Source organism: Sapajus apella, unplaced genomic scaffold (genome assembly GCF_009761245.1).
Source record: "Sapajus apella isolate SASKATOON/1434 unplaced genomic scaffold, GSC_monkey_1.0 scaffold5, whole genome shotgun sequence".
NCBI classification, from domain to species: Eukaryota; Metazoa; Chordata; class Mammalia; order Primates; family Cebidae; genus Sapajus; species Sapajus apella.
This window is the reverse complement of record NW_022436945.1, coordinates 36,528,370-36,550,819: the sequence shown is the minus strand read 5'-3', so window position 1 is coordinate 36,550,819 and position 22,450 is coordinate 36,528,370. Positions and strand designations below refer to the sequence as shown.

Below are 22,450 nucleotides of genomic sequence, written 5' to 3'. Positions count from 1 at the left end.
GGTCTTTAACCGTAAATATAGCAGCTTCTCCGTTCTTCTGGTTGCCATTGCCTCTATAATCAGCTATTTAACAGGATTTGCATAATGCTGGCTGTGACCCCTTTACTGCCCAGGAGGGCGTATGGTGACACCAGTTTGTGCCTGATGGGTAGATTCAGGCTTAATAATTTTACATTTTACAAAGGTGAATATATGAATTCAAAATGTTCTCTCTTTTTTTTCTCAGAAGATGCTTTACATCTAAAACTACAGCATCGAAGTCATTAGATTTTTAAAGGCAAGATAAAAATATAATAAAAATACAAATATTTTCAATCCTTCCCAAGAAGAATAATCTAAGTCGATAAATAAAAAGAAATTGTTTGTTAGGAACATAGATTACAGACACTTCCTTTCTGATTTGGCATTTCATTCTTAAAAGCTTTTAAAAGAGCTTTGACACCCAGAATGATTCATTTCTATTAGGCATCAGCCAACAATGTTCCTTCCTGTGTTTAAAATAAATGGCTGCACAGTGGTTCCTTTGTGGTCATTACAGAATATTAACCTTACAATCACTGATATGGCCATGTGCCACTCTTTTTGGCCATTTTACGATGGCAAAGCATCTCACCCTGTCAAGGGACTGAAAAGTTTCAAAATGAATGACTCCAAGGCTGGGGATTTCCTTGACCAGGAAAGTGTGATAATACAACTAAAAATCTAAATTAAAATGTGGTCCCTATAACCCTATTATTTTCTCGTGACACCACTGAGATCATTTTTTTCCACTTAAAGCAGAGTCTTTGTTTGTATGTCATGTTCAGCCTTAACTATTCATTTATTTTGAAGTCCCCTTTTCCTCTTGCCTTCTAAAAGAATATCTCGTAACTTTCTCCCCTTCAGCTCACCGGTAAGAATTCAGCATCATTTGTCCAGTGAAGGCTGTAATTTCCAGAAGCTGATGCTATTGTAAACATGGACCCTCATCACAGCTCTAGGGAAAAAGCTAGATCATTAAACCAGGCCATCATTCCTAATTATTACCTCAACCTGTTTCACATTCATGGGTCAGGTCCCAAACCTCTTGTATCACTGTTTGGTTAGCTTACGGTTTCATTCAATCTTGCAAATGAACATATGGAATTCTTAGATACTAAGGTTAAAAAATGAAATGATGAGGTTTCAATGACATAACATAGGAAGAATCTCAACTGTAGCTGGTTGGACATGTTTAGAATTATGCTGGGCTACTGAAGGATGCCTCTTCTATGAGAACCATGACCAAGATTAATCCACAAGTAGAGATAAGACAGAGGAGCAATGACAGTGATTAATGAGTGTAGACAGGGTCTATTCTTTAGGGACTGGTGCACGTGTTGGAAGTTCTACTGCTTTTGTCATTGCTGTTGTTTTTATCTGTAGTTCTGCTATTTTCAAGATTTTCTTTAAAATGGAAATATGGTGCTGAAGGGGAATGACACCAACATGGGTGTTTGCGTATTTTCCGAAGCATTCATTCCAGTGTGGAATGCACAGCTCAGAGAGCAGAGCCATAAAGTGCCAGCTGAGGCCTGTGTGACTGGCCTGTCACCATTAGATACTGCTCTCTAGAAGGCAAAGAAATATATACTATTTGATTTAAGATTTGGCAGTTCAGATAACTGCCCAGGCACCCTTTTCACAGCACATAAATCTTGCCTTCCTAGTGGCAAGGGCATTATTTTTCTCAAGCAAAAATTGCTCACCATCCCCTTCCTCCTACACTCTCTGGAGCAGCAATGATGGAACTGGGATGGCATGGCTTCCTGGCACAGCATCAGGGAGAGCCAGGGTGATGAGATGAATTCAGGGCTGCACATCTGAAATGGCCAGTTAGAAAAACGGTCATTGCCTTCCAAGCTCCTTATTCTCAAGAAAAAATGAAAAATGTTCTCCATTGCTACCAGGTCAACCAGGTTGGATTCTAATGTTAATTTAAAATTTGCCAGAAGTCTGAGAAAGAAGCCTCTTTCAGAATATCCAACTTAATGGTGAGGTGAAGATGGCAGGTTGGGATTGTGTAACCTTGACCAGCTCGTGCCCTTCCTTCCCTCTTCTTCTACCGAGCTGTGGAGCCCTTTCACAACAGACATGGGAGAACTTATGGGTAGAGGGGAATCTTCCTTTCCTTTCTAAGCTCCTTTTCCTTTTGCCTTCTTCCTGGAAATCTGTAACTTGTCAATGGCTTTGTTTTTTCTTCTGAGATCCTGGAAATTGTGGTGGTTTTTTTCTTTCTTTCTTTTTTTTTTTTTTTTTTTGGCAACATAAGATTGTTACAGTTTACCAGGAAGCAGTGCAGGCAGACAGCAAGGTCCTCTTTTCATTTTCACTTAAAAAATAAATCAGTAAAATCCTGGGCAACTAGAAAAGACTGCTAAAGATCTACCTATCTAACTTCTCTCTTTGTGTTTGTTTGTAAACATGGCAATTAATAGAGCTCTTAAAGAGCTGATAACCTGGACCACAGTAGACTGGAAAAAATTTTTTTTTTTTTTGTTTTGTCTTTCTGAAGTAAACATAGTGCAGTAATAAAACATATGCAAGACCTAAAACCAATTGGATGGCTGAATCTCTTACCTCAAGAAACACAGCAGTATCGCTGTTGGGGACCTGTAAGGTTAAAAAACAATAGAAGAGGAAAGCAGTCTAAATGGAACCATTAGAACAGACCTCAGTGTACATAGTAAAGCCAATAAACGACATTAAAAAGAGAAAAGGTGATGGGGAAAAACATTCGGGACCACTTGTCAATGGAATTCACATCAGTCAAGTCGGGGATTTTGACTTTGAGCTGGGAGGCGCGCCTGCGGATGCGCCCCTTGCTGGGCACCCCGTGCCGGTCCAGGGCGCGCCCGTAGGCTTCGCGGCTGCTCAGGGGCTTGCGGTACTGGATGCTGGCGCTGTCGTAGGAGTACATGGTGGCCTTGGGGTCGCTTACGCTCGTGAGCACTTCAGAGCCACCTGTCTCATTCCGGATTTCCAGCGTGCTGAGGAGAATGTTGCCGTGGGCGTCGACCTGATGGTAAAAAATCAGGCTCAGACACAAGTCTCAGGATCTTTGCCTGTTTTCATTAACCTGTCACTAATGATGCTCATAAGGCTCATTAAACATTGTCTCCCTAAACATTAGGCTTGATATGCCTCCCGGACATGGAGATCATCTATCTATCTATCTCTCCATCCATCCAGCTGGCTTTCTCTCTATCTATTCATCATCCATCCATGCATGCATTTATCCATCCTCCATTCATCCATCCATCCATCCATCCATCCATGCATCTATATCTATCTATCCATCATCCATCCATGCATGCATCTAACCATCATCCATCCATCCATCTATCCATGCATGCATGCATTTATCCATCCATGTAAGTGTGTATCCATCCATCCATCCATCCGTCCATCCGTCCATCCATCCATCCGTCCATCCATCTGACCATGCAGCTATCTAATCTATCTGTTTATCTATCTATCTATCTATCTATCTTTCCATCATCCATAGATGCATCTATCTATCCATCATCTATGTATCCATCCATACATGCATTTAGCCATCCATCCATCTATGTATCTATGTATATCTATCTGTCCACTCATGTATGCATCTATCTATCATCCATCCATCCATCCATCTTGCTAGCTTTCTAGCTATCATCTCTATCATCTATCTCCACTCATGTGTGTGTGTGCGTGTGGGGGGGTATTTCTTCTTGTTATAAAAGTGGTACATGGAAACAAAGCTAGAAACACAAAATAAAAAAATAAGAATTCATAATCTTACCTTCGGAGTCTATCATTAACATCTCACTTGCCTTCCAGTCTTCTTTATGTTCATGTATACTTATAAACACAGATTCATTCATATATTTTGCCTTATCATCTGCTTTTCTCAGTAATACAGCCTGGGCATCTTTTCTTGTTAATAAGTATTCCTCTGTGACACGATTTATTAATAGCTTACATGAATAAACCATAATTGAATTAATCTGTTGTTAGATGTTAAGGTTTGTTTTACTTTTGTAGTATTATTAAAAAAAAAGCCGAGAAGCAATATTTTATAGTTAAATCTTTGTGCATATTCATAATTATGTCCTCAGGCAAAACTAACATATATGATTAATGGGTCAAAGGATTCGCCTGGCTATCCTTTGACTTTTGTTCCTCTACTGATGTTCACTGATGCTTCCTGCAGTTCCAGCAATTCCTATCCCAGGTTTCCTGGTCCTTCTCTGTGCTATGCCCACACATACCCTTTTGGAACTACAAAAAATGTGAACGCAGATTCGCTTAGAATGTGGCCTTGTTTAACTTCAAGCTGATATACTTTTCAAACTGATTTACCTGGAAAGGATATGGCTTATACATGAGAATGAACTTTAAGTACTTCCAAGGCCAGTACAGGAAGCTGTGCTAACACTTGTAGTAGCATAGTGGCTGACTTATAGTAAGGGTTCTAAATGCTTTTGAATGAGATTAATCTTAGTAAACACTTAACACACTAGGTATAGGTAAGGAGGCAAAAGAGCCTGGTGAAGAAGAGATAGAGAAAAACATAGGAATCAAATACAAACAAGAGGGAAAGAAAAGAAAGGGACAGAGGATAGATAGCATGTGATGGTGCAACCATAGTAGAGTTTAGAGAACTACGATTTATTGAGTTTCCACCATGAGCCTAGCATAATATTACTTAACACAGCAACCCTATTCTAAAAGGCCATCCCATCCCCATTTTATGGATAAGGCAACTGAGATTTAGAACAGTTAAAAATCTGGTTCGTTTACTCAGCTAGTTAAGTGCCAGCCCTGATATTAGAACCTGTGTGTATCTGATTCAAAGCTCAAGCACTTTCTACTGAGAGGAACACGTCGCAGTCCTTGGCCTTTGTTACACCACACAGAAAGTTCAGTGATGCATTTGTTAGCTTTAAGGCTTGAGTTGGTTGGAGAGAGAACGATGGCAACTGACTCTGGCTTCTGTCATCTCTCTCTCCCTTTTTATCTATCATTGTTTCCCTCTGTGAAACACTGTGCTTCATTCTAATTGGCACATGCCCTGACTCTGTACCTCTATTGGTGACTTTATTCAGGGAATTATTATTATATTGTTGTTGTTGTTAATGACTACTATTTATTGAATTCTACTGTGTAATTTATCTCAGTAATTTCAGTATTTCAGTAATTGAATCATACTAAGTAATTTACCTTAGTTATAACAACACTATGACGTATATGTTATCCTAATTCAGCAGACAGGGAAACAGTGCTCAAAGAAGTTAAGTAAATTAAACCGATTAAACAATAAGTGCCAAATTTGGGATTAAAAAAGAGAATATTTCTTGTCTCAAATATTATTTTCTTTCCTCTTTGTATGTTAATCAAATCAACCTGTTTTGGCCAAGGCTCAATTTAAATCCTACTTTCTTGTGTATCTTTGTACTTTGCTTGCCTATAGTCACCTCCAAAACTTTCTCCCAACATTTATTGAGTGCTTACTGTGTGACAGATAAAATGTTAGATGACAAGGATATATGCTTAGCAGAACTAGCATCCTTACCCTCAAAAACCCTTAGCCCGTACTTTTACAGAAGAATTTACAAACTCAGCCAGCCACCTACAGGGACCAAGAAGCATGGCTGAGTAGAGCCAGTGAAAGTAAGTAATTGAGTGAAGTTAGGGAGTGGTGATGTCTATGGGGATTCGGAGAGCAGATGTCTAAGGAGGAGATTGCAACTCAGCTGCAGTTGACAACTACACTGAATGAACTAGACCCTAATGTTGCCAGATCACCCCTTTTACCAGAAAACCTGAACATACTGATTTTTATTTGGTCCCTTTTTAAAGTTGGCTCAGTAGTGTAAAAATGATCTTCAGGTCAGATGAAACATACCTGTGTCCAGATCTGGCTTCTGCATAGCCAGTTAGGGATCTCTTTTTTTCTCATTCACATATCCTTTAGCGTATATCACTTTGTGCTGATACTGATTTTTAGGTTTCAGTTCTATCTTTCCAACCAGAGCTATTGGGGTTCTCAGGGGATAGATAATGAGGGCCTGGACTAGGACAATGTAGCAGAAAGGAAAGGAAAACTATACTCAAGAGGAATTTTTGAAAAATGTTTAAAATAGAAATGAAACTGATTTGGCCACAGGATGAGATTTGTAGCACAAGGAAAGGAAGGTGATCTGGAAACTGTCAGCCTCTTAGGCTGAAAGGATTTTATTGTCATCAGCAGAAATGGGGTGTTTAGTGTATCTTGCATGTATGGGGAACAAGAAGTTTGTTGTTTTGGTTGAATTTGTGATATACGTTAGGCATCCCTGTGGTGGTGTCCAGCAAGTATTGTATACGTGGTGATAACTGGGATAATGTTGGGGCCGAGATTATTTTAGGAGTCGGGGGTAGCTATGGGGTTGGTGAAGGAGACACAGAGAAGCTGCAGAGGTAGAGAACAAATAACAGAATGCTATGAAGAGAAATTCAAGAAGGGAGACAGGTATCCAGAAGGAGAGAATGGTCAGTAGTGTTTCAGAGAGAACAGGGTGAATGAAGAAGGCTCACAGAGTTATCAATAAGGCCATTTGTCGCCTTAGAATAAAAGCTGAAGCAGAACCTGCATTGCAAGGGATTAAAGACTGAATTGGTAGCAAGGAAGAGAAGGGAGTTTGTATGGACTCCCCTTTTCAAAAGTTTGCAGGTCAAAGGAAGAAAAGAAATACAAGCATTAGCTCACATATATCCTTAGAGATATAAGAGTGAAGCATAATATTGGCAGTGACAAATTTTCAATCAAATGCTAATGGTATAATATAGACCATGGTTAGGGATTCATCAAAATGAGAAATCACTGGGGGTCACAGAAGCCTTCATGTAGCAGTGGGGCTTGCATTGAGTTTTAAAGGATGGGTAGGACAGAACAAAAATTGAGAGTAGAAAGCTATGTTATTATTATAGTTTTATTACCTACTCAGAAATGGTCTTGGACAAGTCTGCGTCTCAGTTCCTTTATCTATAAGTGGAAGATTTTCATTAGGTAATCTCAAGGATTGGCTTCCAATCTTTGACAGTTTTTGATTATGAAGAATATTCCAGGTGAAAGACACAGCATTCTAAAAAAAAATGCTTGTAAAATGGAATCACCTGATCTATACTGTATGCATCATTAAGTTATATTATTATGGATCTCTCTAAGTAAACAAAGTTTCTAGAATTTAGAATCAGCCAGTGAAGCATACAGATGCTTCTAATTAAACAGAAGTCAGGGTTAACAAGGTACATTTTATTAAGCCATTTTGGTTAGCCTTGGTGCAGATTCAAACGTGCCTAAAAATTGTATGAGGCTTATCAGTTTGTGCAAATACCTCAATATTCTCTGTCACTGAAAGCTAGAAATCATAGCTTTAAGTGGTTTGACATTTAAGATAATGGATCTAGTTCTGCAACTATCCATGAAAGCTGATTACATTAGTACAGAGTTTTACATCAACATTACCACGTTCTTTTTAAGGAAAAATTTTAAAGTAGTCGTATAACAATTCTTGCCCACTTCCATTTTCTTTCTTACCCAGAGTAGGATTTGTGCTAAAGGTTGATGTTAACAAACTCGTGTGTGTGTGTGTGTGTGTATACATGCTCATGCATTTCTTCTGCAGTGTGATATTTTATCCCTCTCCCTCCAGCTTTGTGCTGTCAGGTAAGGTATACATGTGGGAGCCATACCACTGCTGACATCCACAAGTTTCTGGTTGGCTCTGCCATATTCCCTTCCCCTTGGAGAAGAGTGGCTTTCCCTCTGCCTCAATCATATCAGGGCATCAAAGGTATTCTTATATCTGAAGCTGACACAGCTTTCCAAAAATAATATCCATGGAGAAAGGGCTATTGTTTTCTCATATCAGCAGAGAAATCAAGAAGTCTCATGTTGTGCATTGCTTCAAAATCTGCAGTGGTCAAATGCTGCCTAATTAATACAGAAATATCAAAATATCAATAGCTGAGTTAAGCACGATCCAGACTGAAGATTTTTAAACCTTGAGGCAGAAGGAAGTAAGGCAAGTTAAAATCGTTAGCACACTGGATTTCCTAGGCAGATACAGACCAGCAGATTTTTTTAAAAAGTTGCTGATGTTGAAAGAACTGTTCTATGGGATAATCATTCCCCACACTTCCCAGTGCCCTCAAGTATGAGAATTCCCACTCCAAGCCCTAGGAGAGAATCTAAGGGAGGAACATGTACAACCTCTTTTCTCCTTCTCCCCTCTCCCTGCTCTCCACTGACCTATCTGATAGGTATATTTAGAAGAAGGAAGCAGCCAAGCTAGGCTCTGTGCCTTCTGGGATTTTGAGTCTCTGATCTGCTTACTGAGAGAGTGCAGTGCAGATAGGAATCTGGGTGTTGAACCCTGCTGTGCTTTTGGGTAAAGTCTGTCGTTGTTTATCAGTTCCAATGACCGGGGAGGTAAGTCTGTTTCTGATTGGAAGGAAGGACTGTAGTATCTTAATCATGCATTCCTTGAACCAACATAACAAATTCTTTTTTTAAAAATATAGAGTGTCATTGAACCTACATTTAGAGAAAATGAATGTAATTATTAAGAAGGCTTCAGGAGGGCCAATCAAAAAACCCTTCCTCTTCCACTTCAGATAGATGACCAGTAAAGGGGAGCAGAGAAGGCGGCTTTTTGATCTTCTGCCCCAAGGCTTGGCAATATTTCACTCTCACTCCACTCCTTGTTAGGCCTATTTCCTGTGCTGCAAAAGGTAATTTTAGGCAGAACATGGATAACCATATAAAATGTTAATAGTTCATGCATTCACTCACTCATTTATTCAATCAATGTTTAGCGAGGTACTATGCCTCAGGCACTGTTCCAGACGCTGATGAAGACATCAGCCCCTCCATAAGCAACAGAACATCATGTCCCTCATTTAAAAAATTCAGAGGTCTCAACAAATAAAGCCTCTTGATGGTGCAGTCTCCTGTACAAACACTGGGACCCTGACCCTCTATTGATTCTAAATGTTTTACTGGGCAAATATCCCGACCTATTTCAATTGCAGGTTATCAGTGTTCTTTCCAACAGCCTCTTTGAAGTTTGCTCTCTTGAACCACGATGTCCACCTTCTTCTTGTCTGCTGAGCCTTTCTTACATCTTTTTCTTGAAGGTCATGACACCCAGGCTTAAGGCCTGCTGACCACAGACAAGTCCCAGAGGGGCTCACTTATAAAGAAAAGCCTGGATTTTTATTTCACAAAGGCCTGAGATGGCAGATACAATCCAGCTTCTGGCTGGCGAACTCTTTCCCCCCTTCCTGCAGTGCACTGCTTATAAACAACATTATCTTATTCTTAAATTCTAACTCTGACGACACAACAGTCTTGGGAAGATGGTGGTGAGCAAAACAGACAAGGTTCTTGAAATACTGGTGCTCACATTGTTATGGAGGAAAATGGTCAATACCATCCCTCCTCCTAAAATTACTTTTTTAAAAATCAGGTAATATGAAGAAAACAAAACAGCTATATACATCTTTTAAAGTATGTAGGAAAATATGACCGGTTAGTGATTGTGTGCATAGTTTTCTTAACAGTATATTCATGCGCATATTTCATTATTACAAGGGGGAAAACCTAAAGTAATTCATGTTTTCTTATTTTCTCCTGTGCCTTACTGCAAAAGAACCTAAAGGATGGCTCTGCATGGTGTTTAGAGGCATTGAAATCTCAACACGACCAGAGCAGAGCTCTTGATCCGCTCTCTTCCTATTCAACTTGTTGCTTCCACTGAGTACCCCATTAGAATGTTAGTCCAAGAGGGCAGGGATTTTGTGTTATTCACAACTGTTTCTCTAAAGCCAAGAAAAGTACTTGGCATATAGAAACATTCAATAAATATATGTGAAATGAACGAATGGGGATATATACATTGGATATAGTTGTTAATTTTGTGTGTCAACTTGGCGAGGCTGTGGTATCCAGTTGCTGGGTCAAACACTAGTCTAAATGTTGCTGAGGAGGTATTTTGTAGATGTAACTGGCATTTACAGTTACTGTAAGTAAAGAAGATTACACTTGATAATGATGTGGCTGGGCCTCATGCTGTTGGTTGAAAGCTTTGAGAGCAAACACTGAGGCTTCCAGTTAAAGAAGAAATTCTGGCTGGGCGCGGTGGCTCACGCCTGTAATCCCAGCACTTTGGGAGGCCAAGGTGGGTGGATCACGAGGTCAAAAGATCGAGACCATCCTGGTCAACATGGTGAAATCCCGTCTCTACTAAAAATACAAAAAATCAGCTGGGCATGGTGGCGCGTGCCTGTAATCCCAGCTACTCAGGAGGCTGAGGCAGGAGAATTGCCTGAACCCAGGAGGCGGAGGTTGTAGTGAGCCGAGATCGTGCCATTGCACTCCAGCCTGGGTAACAAGAGCGAAGCTCCGTCTCAAACAAAAAAAAAAAAAAAAAAAAAAGAAATTCTGCCTCAACACTGTAATGTAGAAATATTGTCCAAGTTTCAGGCATGCCCTGCAGATTTCAGGCTAAAGACTGCAACATCAACTCTTGTCTGAGTTTCCAGCCTGCAACCTGCCTGACAGATTTTGGAGTTGCCAGTTTGTACAATTGCAGGAAGTGATTCCTTAAAATAAATCTCTTTTTATTTGTATGTTAGTTCTGTTTCTCTGGAGAGCCCTGACTGATACAAAAGGCATGCCAAAAATTATAGGGTGATTCTCAAATGACTGTAGTCCAGAGAACACTGATGTGATGGCTGTACTATTTCTTTCTGTAACAGAAACCTGAAGCGAGTGTGCAAATTTATTTTCTAGCTTGGGTTCAGCCTTTCTTCCACCTCTTCCATCTCACTCACGCTCTCCTCTCTGTTCCAACATCCTCAATGAGTGCTTTAGGCTATGAAAATGCTGCCACTCACTGAATCGAAGTGCTCTGGATATTTTCAATATATGAATGTAGCTGAACTCATTTTAGTGTGATTGGAATAAAATATAATCTTGTTTTCAGTGGCAGTTTTAAAGCCCTGTCGAGGAATACCTCTGGGCCCAATCTACTTTGCAAACAGTGAGTTATTTCCTTGTTGCTAGTCAATTCAATTAGATTCACATTAAAGGACTGGTTCTGAAGCACAGAGCAGGAAACCAAGTGAAGTGGGGCTGGCTACATACAGAGTGAGCTAATTCACTGTCCTCAAGAAGCCTACACTCTGCTGAATGAAGCCAACCAGTGCAAATAGCTGCTTGCCCCTGTAGAGAACAGACAGTTGCAACAGCCCAGGCTTCATCTTCCCATCCCTCTCATGGAATGTACCGCATTTGCTGTTGTTGTCAGTCATTTGCTTTCATCTGGGCTGCCAAACCCTGACCTCTTAGCCTGGAATTCCTGAAAACTTTTTTGGTGGGTAGGAAATGGGAGGTTCTGCTGATGCTTTGCTTGTCTTTATGTATGTCCTGAAAGCTGTGGCAGAAATGGAAACTTTATTATCATTTTGAGAAAGAACAGAAGATTAAGTACAAATGTACATAAGTCAAAGACAAATAAATTATGTTTTTCAGGAAACATAAAAGAGAAAAAGATAAAGATAAAATGAAACAACTGGCAGTTTTCCAGAACATTACTCAGGTAGATACAGTTATCTTGGATTCCTTTCTTTTCCTTATTTCTCCCATTCTATGTTTTAATAGGTCCAAACTGTTCTACTTTTAAATGCATCCTGATTCTGTTCACTTTTTTCTTCCTTTTTTAATGTTTCCTTTTTATGAGCACCTAGCAGGTGTTCCATGTCTCCTTCTTTCCACCATCACTTCTTGAAGCTTAAGCGATCTTCTTCTTTCCAGAAATGGAGCCCTATGTTCCTTTCTCTACATAGAAGCTGGAGCAATCCTTTAAAAATGTAAAACAGGGCAATAAAGCGAGACTACATCTCAAAAAAAAAAAAAAAAAAAAGTAAAACAGCCCAGGTGCAGTGGCTCACACTTTGGGAAGCCGAGGCAGTAGGGTCACATGAAATCTAGAGTTCTAAACCAGCCTGGCCAACATGGCAAAACCTCGTCTCTACTAAAAATACAGAAATTAGCTGGGCATGGTGGTGGATGCCTGTAATCCCAGCTACTCAAGGGGGCTCAGGGAGGCTCAGGCACAAGAATCACTTGAACCCAGGAGGCAGAGGTTGCACTGAGCCGAGATTGCACCACGGTATTCTAGCCTGGATGACAGAAACCCTGTCTCAAAAAAAAGAAAAAAAAAAGTGAAACACATGATGTCCATTTACATCATCTGTTTACTCTGTTTATATCTTCTGGTTATTTTTCAAGGCACAGAATGAAATCCAGATTTCTCATCCTAGTCCAAAAGCATTACGTGGTTTGATTCCTGTGTGTACCTCAGCCCTCATTTCCTACCACACTGCTTTTTGAGCACTGCTCAAGCCACACCGGACTTTTTTTGGCTATCTCTTTTAGTTTTGTTTTATTTTGTTTTTTGAGATGGAGTTTTGCTCTTGTTGCTCAGGCTGGAGTGCAATGGCACAATCTCAGCTCACCATAATCACCACCAACCAGGTTCAAGTGATTCTCCTGCTTCAGCCTCCCGAGTAGCTAGGATTACAGGCATGCACCACCACACCTGGCTAAAGTTATGGATTTTTAGTAGAGGCAGGGTTTCTCCATGGTGGTCGGACTGGTCTCGAACTCCTGACCTCAGATGATTTGCACCCCTTGGCCTCCCAGAGTGCTGGGATTACAGGCATGAGCCATGGTGCCCAGCCTTCTGGCTGTCTCTTGATTCTCCTAAGTCCACAGGGCATTTTCATCTGCTATGCTTCTCTTGTAGAATGCTGTTTCTTGCCCACATTGTTACCTAGGTAGCTTCTCATCATTTTCTTTACCATAATTATCATTGCATGCCATTATATCATGCATTTATTCACATATTTGTCAATTACCTCAACTGGAATAAAAGCTCCAGGAGGGCAGGAGCTTCTTTTGTTGTTCATTGCTACTCAGTATGTCCTCCTTGCTTTTCCAGAATTGAGGCTAAGATACATTTTGCTGAGTAAATGTCTGCAGAGTGGGGAAATCTGAAACTTACACTTTGAGCCATCTTTCTGAACTCTGAGTTTCAATGGCCAAGGACACCTGCAGGGGTGGTTGGAATCTGTAGGATCTCCGGGGTTGTGGTTCTCAGACATTAAAGTGTATCTGAATGAATTGGGAAGCTTGCTAAAACCACCAGTTTGAGTTCATCTCATTTCAGATTAAGATCCTTCTAGTCTGTATTCCACTCAAACATCCCAAGGGTCCTAGGTGGTCATGGTGGTTGCCTGTTGGTTTGACCTGTCTGATTCCATTCTACCTTCCTCTGATGATAACGCCCTGATGTGTTTTTGGTGCATGTGGTTGAAGTATGCCTGATTGCATCTTCTAGGCTCAAAGGACATGCATGTAACCCAGATCTGGGCATTTAGCGTTTTCCATCATTCTGGTGAGAAGAATTGACTTCTGCGTTAAAATATGACGTTTGTCCAAAAAGACTCAATTCTAGGCCTTTTTTTTTTGTTAGAACTATTGGGTATAAGAAATAATTTTGTGCTAATTTCAAACAGCTTTGACACTATAAAGTCGGAACTTTGGGACTACCATGAGGGAAGGGTCTACTGAAAATAAAGTCAATATAAAAAAAGCAGAATTAAGAGATGAAGAGAGATACTTTCTGACAAATTCTTTGCACACCTGGAACACCACATGTGAAACTAGGACTATGCTTGGGGCTTTCAGTTTTGTGGGCCAATAAATCCCTCTCCCTCCTCTTTTATTTTTAAACCAGTTAATTAAGGTAGAGTTCTTTCTTGTTCACCAAAAGAGTTCTAGATACCTGGGTAGACAAAAAAAAAAAAAAAAGAAAATAAGAGACAGAGATTCCTAAAAAGGAAAATTAGACTTCAGAAGACTGGAGATAGGATAGGATTAAATCAAGGTTAGAGAACAAAAAGTGAATGAAGGCAGATTTGGGCAGGCTTTGAGGAATAAAGAAGTTCATGAACTATCAACACAGGCTGTCAGTAGAAATTCTGGATGCTAGGTATAGACGGTGAAAGTTCCATCGAAGGCAGGGTGAGTTTTTCAGTTGGTCTGAAGACCCAGTCTCAAAGACTGACAGATATGGAGCTATTTCAAGCTGGACCTAAAGACAGAGCTGTCCAACTTTACAATACCTGCCTTCACCTGCACATTGCATCCTGGAAGTAACCGCAATACAGAGCTGATTCCCATTCAGAAAGTTGTCTGAAAGTGTTTGGGTGACTCACTGCAGAGAACAGGAATGGGAGAGAAGAGGCCAAATCACAATACTAATATCTGATTCTAAGGGGAAAAAAATCGATTTCTTGACTATTGGGGATGCAACTGCATATTTGGTATGTGAAAGGAAAATAAATCTTGGGACCCCAAAATCACTAAGCAAAGGGGAAAACCTGCCTCCCATTCTATTCAAAGTAACCCCTCTGCTCACTGAGATAAGTGCATATCTGACTGCTTCCTTTGGAGAGGTTAATCAGAAACTCAGAAGAATACAACCATTTGTCTCTCATCTACCAATGACCTAGAAGCCCCCTCCCTGCTTCGAGTTGTCCTTCCTTTCCAGACTGAACCAATGTTCATCTTGCATATGTTGATTGATGTCTCATGTCTCCCTAAAATGTGTAAAACCAAACTGTTCTGACAACCTTGGGCACATGTCGACAAGACCTCTTGAGGCTGTGTCATGGGCACATGTCCTCAATCTTGGCAAAATAAACTTTCTAAATTAGCTGAGACTTGTCTCGGATACTCAGGCTTCACAGTATGAATCTTTGGCAGATTCCTCTGGTGTCCCCTGTGACATCGAATGACTTTGAATCGGTCTCTGCTCACAGACCACCCAAGCTACCATTTCAGCCATTTCTCATATTTGCAAACGGATAGGCATTGTGGCCAGTATATACAACTGAAAAAGTTCCAGATGAGTATAAAAGTGGCCCAGAGGTAGCTTACTTATGGCCTAGTTGTACTGCGAAATCTATCTTTCAAGACTCTAAATACTATCTCCAGTTTCAAATGATGCCCGAGGGGCCTATGAATCTACAGTCTTTATCACCTTAGAGGTTGAAACTCTCCTAATGTCTGGATCTAGCATCTGCACTGATATAAAAAGATGCTTCAGAGCGGCTGGAGGAAATATAAATCAAGACAAAGCAAGCACTCCTGAAGCTTCAGTACAAATACCCCTTGACCTGACTGCCTGGCCAAAGCTATCAAAAGTAATGTGTAATAACTGAACAGGGCCACTCTATGCTCCAGCGAACCAAGGCAAATACTGAGGAAATCCCTCAAATGAAAATTGTCTGGGACCAGAGCACAGATGTCATTTAAATGTAACTGTTTACATGCATCGAAAAGTAGGGGATCATCCAACCATTATATTAAAAAAAATTAATAGTCTTTTTCATATTTTTGAGTTTAACCAGGCAGTAGCAACTTAAAATACCACACAGTTTGCATTATTAATGTAACGGCTGAAACGACACGCTGAACAGATGAAGTAATGTACTTGCTTTGTTTTTCTTTTTTTTTGAAAAAAAAAAAAAAGAATGAAGGAGGGAGAGGAAGAAAGAGAAAGAGGAAGAGGGAGAGAGAACGGGGGTGTTGCTTTATTGCCTGGGCTAGAATGCAGTCTAAAAATGGGTATGCCTATAATTGTGCTTAATAATAAAGACATGAAAAAAAAATGAGGGAAGAAAATAACAAACAAGCAGCCAACCAATATTTCATTTAAACCTGTAAATAGAGGTGATGTGGTACTGATAAGAGTGTATATTTTGTGTATTTAAAATGGAGAGTTCTACAAATGCTAATTAAGTTTACTTGTTCCGGACCTGAGTTCAAATCCTGGATATCGTTGTTAATTTTCTGTCTCATTGATCTGTCTAATATTGATGTTGAAGTCTCCCACTATTATTGTGTGGGAGTCTTAGTCACTTTATAAGTCTTACATATCTGGGTATTCCTGTATTGGGTGCATATATATTTAGGATCTTTAGCTCTTCTTGTTGCATTGATCCTTTTATCATTATGTAATATCCTTCTTTGCTTCTTTTGATCTTTGATGCTTTAAAGCAACTCCTGCTATTTATTTATTTATTTATTTTTGCTCTCCATTTGGTTAGTAAGTCTTTCTCCATCCCTTTGTTTTGAGTCTTTGTGTATCCTTGCTTGTGAGATGGGTCTGGATGCAACAAACCGTTGGGTTTTAGCTTTCTTTTTGCCTGTCTGTGTCTTTGGATTGGGGGATTTAGTCGATTTAAATTTAGAATTAATAATAATATATGTGAGTTTAATACTGCCATTTAATGTTAGCTGGCTGTTTTGCCTATTAGTTGATGTAAATTCTTGATTATGTTGATGATCTTTACTTTTTGATATTTTTTAGAAAGGCTGATATTGGTTGTTCCAGTGGATGATAAGAAACTTCTGTGAATAAAAAGAACTTGTTCTAACCCAATGCAAAGAAACTAAGAACTTTGAAAAAAGGTTTGATGAAATGTTAACAGAAATACACAACTTAGACAGAAATATAAGTGAATTAATGGAGCTGAAAAACACAACACGAGAACTTCGCGAACTATGCACAAGTTTTAACAGCCGAATCAAACAAGCAGAAGAAAAGATATCAGAAGTCGAAGACCAACTTAATGAAATAAAACAAGAAGACAAGATTAGAGAAAAAAGGATAAAAAGGAACTAGCAAAGTCTCCAAGAAATATGGGACTATGTGAAAAGACCTAATCTACGCTTGATAGGTATACCTGAATGTCATGAAGAGAATCAATCCAAGCTAGAAAATGCGCTTATTCAGGAAAACTTTCCCAACCTTGAAAGGCAGGACAATATTCGACTCCAGGTAATACAGAGAACACCACAAAGATATTCCTCAAGAAGACCAACCTCAAGGAACATAATTGCCAGATTCACCAGGGTTGAAATGAAAGAGAAAATACAGAGGGCAGCCGGAAAGAAAGGTCAGGTTACCCATAAAGGGAAGCCTATCAGACTCACAGCAGATCTCTCAGCAGAAAGCCTGCAAGCTAGAAGAGAGTGGGGGCCAATATTCAACATCCTTAAAGAAAAGAACTTTCAACCCAGAATTTTACATCCAGTCAAACTAAGCTTCGTAAGCGAAGGAAAAATAAAATCTTTTGTGAACAAGCAAGCACTCAGAGATTTCATCATTACCAGGCCTGCTTTACAAGAACTCCCGAAAGAACCACTTGCTTTGTTATTGACATATTATCTGTCTGGGCTTCTGTTTTTAGAAGAGGACAAGAAAGTTAGGAACTACAAAACCCAAGGAGGTGCAGGAATGAATATAACATGTATGAGATGGTGCAGCTGTATTATTTTCCCACCTAAATATGAAGAAGTTTATAAAATTGATACAGGAGATAGAAGGAAATTATTTAGACAGATAGAAAGGGCAACAGAGTCCTTGGTGGAATTTCTCTTTTAACAAAAAGCAGCCCCCAAATCATTTCTTTTCTAACAAAGAGTAGCCTGAAAAATCTAACTGTAGACATAGATAAGCAAGTTGGAAGCTTGCATGGGTGAGTGCTGGAAGCTGTGCCATTAGAAAAGGGCTACCTGGAAGACAGGTATGTTCAACATGAAGGCTCCATCTTCCCTTTTCTTTGTCACCCCATGTACAGTACAGAAGCAGGCAACATGGTGCCAGCCAGGTAGAGAACCCACCTGCATAATAAAAAATTAGAGTGGGGTGGCTAGCTTTTTTGCACATTATGCAAATGGCACATCTAGCCTTAACCAGTTTTTTGAACCTCATGCAAATGGAAAACCTGGTCTGACCAATCTTTCATGCCCTATGTAAATCAGACACCACCTCCTCAAACTCAACTATAAAACCCCTTTTATTTCATTACAGACCAGAAAACCTGCTTGGGACCCCTCTCTCTGTAGGAGAAAGTGTTTCTCTTTCTTTTGCCTATTAAACCTCCGCTCTTAACCTCACTCCTTGTGTGTCCATTTCCTTGATTTCCTTGGCGTGAGACAATGAACACTGGCATCACCCCCCAGACGAACAGTGCCATCTCAAAATCTTAGCCATAATGCTCCTTTGAAGATTACATGTAATGCTATACAACACTGTGATTCAAAAAGAATACCAGAGGTCGATATAGGCATGCTTAAAATACTTTTTTGAAAGTAAAAATGATAGGAACAGTAAGACAGTCTAGAGCAGAAGCTGAAGTGGAGTATAGTCTCTTTTTCCTACTTATTATGAATATGTAAGAATTTTATAACACTGAATGCCTTGTGTGGTTTCTAAAAATATCTTAAATGGAGAACGGCTCTCCAGCATTCATTCATTCATTCAACAAGTACTTATTTGGTATCTACCCTTTAGCTATTGAGAAAAGAACAATAAATATAATAGACAAGGGCCCTGGGGTGTATACCTGGGAAACGGTAGCCTAATAAGAGAAAGGGATGTTAAAAGATAATTATACAAATAAACATACTCACTATCACAGGAGTCCTATTGTGGAAAAGCACAGGATCCCATGATAACAATAAGCAGAGATACCAAATAATAAATCAAGAGTGAGGGTGTCTGTTGGGGCATCCTCAGAGTAGCAGCATTTATGGTAAGAGCTGCTACAATCGAGAAATTGAGAGAAGCCTAATATGACCTTCAATTTTGCTAATCCCTTTTTTCTGTTCTATACAGTGTGATGTTAATCCATCTAATTAAAATTTCAATTCTGTGATTTCCATTGTTCCATTTTTATAGTTTCAACTATCTTCTGAAACTGCCCATCTCTTCATACACTGTATCAATTTTTTTCTATTAACTTTATTTTAAACCTTTTATTTGGAAATTATTATAGATTCCCAAAAAGTTGTGAAGATGGCACAGAGGGGCCCCATGTACCCCTCACCCAGGTTCTCCCATTGATTATATCTTACATAACTATGATATAATATCAAAACCAGGAAAATGACATGGGCATAAAGTGTGTATGGTTCTATGTAATTTTACTGCATATGTAAATTCAAAGCATTCCAATTAAGATACAGAACTCTTCCATTATTGCAAAGATCTCCCTCACACTATTTCTTTATAATCAGTCACACCCATCCCCACCATCACCAACTTCTGGCAACCACTGATTTGTTCTCCATCTCTATAATTTTGTTATTTCAAGAGTGCTATATAAATGGAATAATATAGTATTATAAACCTTTAAAACTGGCTTTTTTTTTTTCACTCAACATAATGCCCTTGAGAGACATCCAAGTTTTTGCATGTAACAAGAGTTCATTTCTTTTTTTATTGGAATAGTACTCACAGTATGAATATACCACAGTTTGTTTAACCTATCGTAGGATATTTTGGTTGTTTCCAGTTTTGGGCTATTTCTTATGAACTTTTAAATACATTAATTATAGTTGTTTATACTAATTACGTTTTAGGCCAACATTTGAGACTTTTACATGTATGTTTCTATTGACAAACTTTTTTTCTTGATGATCCCATTTTCCTATTTCTTCTCATGTCTAGTAAGTTTTTACTATATATTAGATATTTTAGACAATGCACCATAGAGACTCTAGATTCTGCTGTCTTCCCCAAAGAATGTTGAGTTGGGTTTGGTAGGCAGGTATATGACTCACATATCACCCAGAATATGTGGAGACATAGTTTTATGTGTTACTAGGGTAAGCCTATTTTAGTTTTTCCCTTAACCCAAGGGGAAACCCTTATTCTTATGACTTAGACTTTACTCCTAAGGTATAAGCCTTTTGAGATTTTTAAGGAAAGCCTAATGTTCTTACCACCCCCACACTCCCCAATAGGCTGGACTAAAACTCCAAACTCTGACTTTTATACGGTGGACAGCAACTAAAATTTCTGTTCATTTTTCTTTCCCCTAGCTTCTAGCTATTTTTTCTTTCTGAGCTCCTTGGTATTTAACCTGTACATTTGTAACTCAGGGATCAACCTGGGGAAGTTTACACTCAGATGATGAGTTTCTTTTTTGGCTCACTTCTGAAATTTCCAGGAACTCTGGAAGAATCAAACTCCATGATCTGACTCCTCAGGCCAATACAACTGCAGTTTCTGCTGAAGCTTTGCGGGCCTGACATCCCTCAGACTGGGACATGGCTTCAGGGGAAAAGCTGCATAAACATGGATTTCATTCAGTGTGGTTTCTTTCTTTTGAAGGTTGATTCTCTTTCAGTTTTTGTTTGTTTTGTTATTCTTCCATGTCTTAAAGCAGATTTTTAAAAGTGTGTTTACAGTTTATTATTTCTATCAATAGGAGGATTAGCCTAATACAAAGTACTCTGTCTTGTTTTAATATGATTTGTTTTTGAATTTTGTTGTAATTATGTCTCTTTTTCTGTGGAAATCATTTGTGGAGTTCCTAGGCTAACTTTCCATGAATAAAAACATATTTTTAAAAAATCTCCTTTAAGCATTGTCTCCTGACAGTTGAGGAATTTCTCAATTCTTTCTCCTTTACTTCAAAATTTAAAAAGTCAGTTTATCAAAAATAAAATTTACTGATTTGAGAGCCAAGGAATTCCTACAACATTTAAGCCCAGTGTTACTCAAACAGCCTGCTTATGAAATAAAGGTCAGTCAAATGCGAACATTTTATGTATTTATTAGCCAGTCATGAAGTCCTCTTCAGGGCTTATACATCTAGATCTGACATGACACAGGCTTTCCTCCTGCCTTTATTCACCTTTATTATCTTAAAAAATTTATCTGATATCCTAGCGTGGAATCAAAACCTTAAAGTGTTTGCTTAATGTTTGTTTTATAGTCTTTTTGTTTTATCTGAATACATGGATTCCAGCTTGCTTGGCCTTTCATTTTGATAGGGACAGGAGACAGAGACAGGAAAATTCTGGGAAGAAGAGGGTGTTTCCCTGGCAATGGCCCCACCCTCACGCATAGAAACCCACAGCCCTAAATGGAACAGGGATTCCTGTTTTAGTGCCCAAATATTGCCTTTTGGCCCACCTATCTTGTACCCATATAAACCCCAAACCCCAGGCTCCATCAGGAAAAGAGCTAAGGAGCAAAAAACTGTCATAGCAGAGGAGAGGAGTGTCTGAACATCGGGAGGAGTTTGACTGGGGATGGTCGAAGAGATTGGCTGTGGGATGGCGGAACTCCAGGGGAAGATTATCTTCCCACTCCAGCCCCTTTACAGCTCACTGTCCATCTCACTGAGAGCCACCTCCTTCTGGCAATAAGATCCCCCACATTTATCATCCTTCGATTTGTCCGTATGTCCCTATTCTTCCTGGACTTTGGACAAGAACCTGGGTACCACAAAGGCACTGAGCTGGCTACGTTTAAGCTGTCTCCAGATGCAGAACTAAAGGAGCACTGTAAGGTACCTGTTGGGGCTTCGGAGTTGCAGGCACCCACCTCTAGATGCTACCAAGGGGTGAAAGCCCAAAAGTGCTTGCCCTGGCTCCCGCACCTGCCCGTCAGCATGCTCCCCCTCCCATAAGGAGTTTGAGTGTGAGGCAGCCCAACAGATGAGCCACATCCCTGTCATATGTCTTGTGAGGGGGGTCAGGGAACTCTCCTGTTTCAATTTAATTACTCTCTCTAGAGAATATTGCTTTTTACCAATGGAAGGGCCCTGCTTTCTTCAATATGCTTTCCTAAATTCTACTTATCTTTGAGTATCCATCCATTTCATGTCTTCTGAATTTTCCCACCACTGAACCTATTCCACTTTCTTTAGGTAGGGTTTTCCCTCATGACTTATAAATTAACACACATTCCAAGTTGTGCAGAGGATAAACTAGTATGTTTGGAAGGCAACTAAGATGAGGATGGGAATGGAAAAGAGGTGACCTCCCAAAAAACATTTGAAGCTGGTATGGTTACAATCGGACCATGAGAAGCTACTTTCTTTTCAGGTATACACCTCAAACTAACTGTCTTGTCTCATTTTACAATCACCTCATGTGAGTATAACCTTCTTTCACCATAAGATGAGAAGATTCTTGAGGGCAAATTATCATGTCTACTTCTCTCCCCTTAGCTTAGCACTGAACATAGTGCCTCATACAAAGGTAGAAGTTTAAGTGATGCGTTCCTTTGAATTTTAACCACTTGGCTGAATCTCTAAGTTTTCTTTGCTAATTTTTCAAACAGTATTTGTCCAGACTTTTGTCCTACTAAGAGTATAACGACACACCCTGAAAACTTATAATTTGGCCTCTGCTTAGTGATCGAACCACATTTCATACTACTCTGCTTTCTCCCTCACTACTATGCTCTTGCTCTATCAGTCTTCTCTCAGTTCTTAAACACACAGGAGTTCCTGCCTCAGAGCC

The 22,450-nt window shown here is 39.5% G+C and overlaps 1 protein-coding gene across 4 annotated transcripts in view; it reads right to left on the bottom strand.

Moving 5' to 3' along the window:
* Positions 1-226: 226 nt before the first annotated feature.
* GABRB1 (gamma-aminobutyric acid type A receptor subunit beta1) overlaps positions 227-22,450 on the bottom strand; it is a 439,527-nt gene continuing 417,303 nt past the window's right edge. For 3 of the 4 annotated variants that reach the window (XM_032274094.1, XM_032274095.1, XM_032274093.1), the window contains one exon: positions 227-3,037. In XM_032274094.1, the coding sequence (XP_032129985.1) occupies positions 2,693-3,037 (345 nt within the window). In that variant the 3' untranslated portion in view covers positions 227-2,692. The remainder of the gene's footprint in view (positions 3,038-22,450) is intronic. The other variant, XM_032274096.1, reaches the window with a different exon arrangement.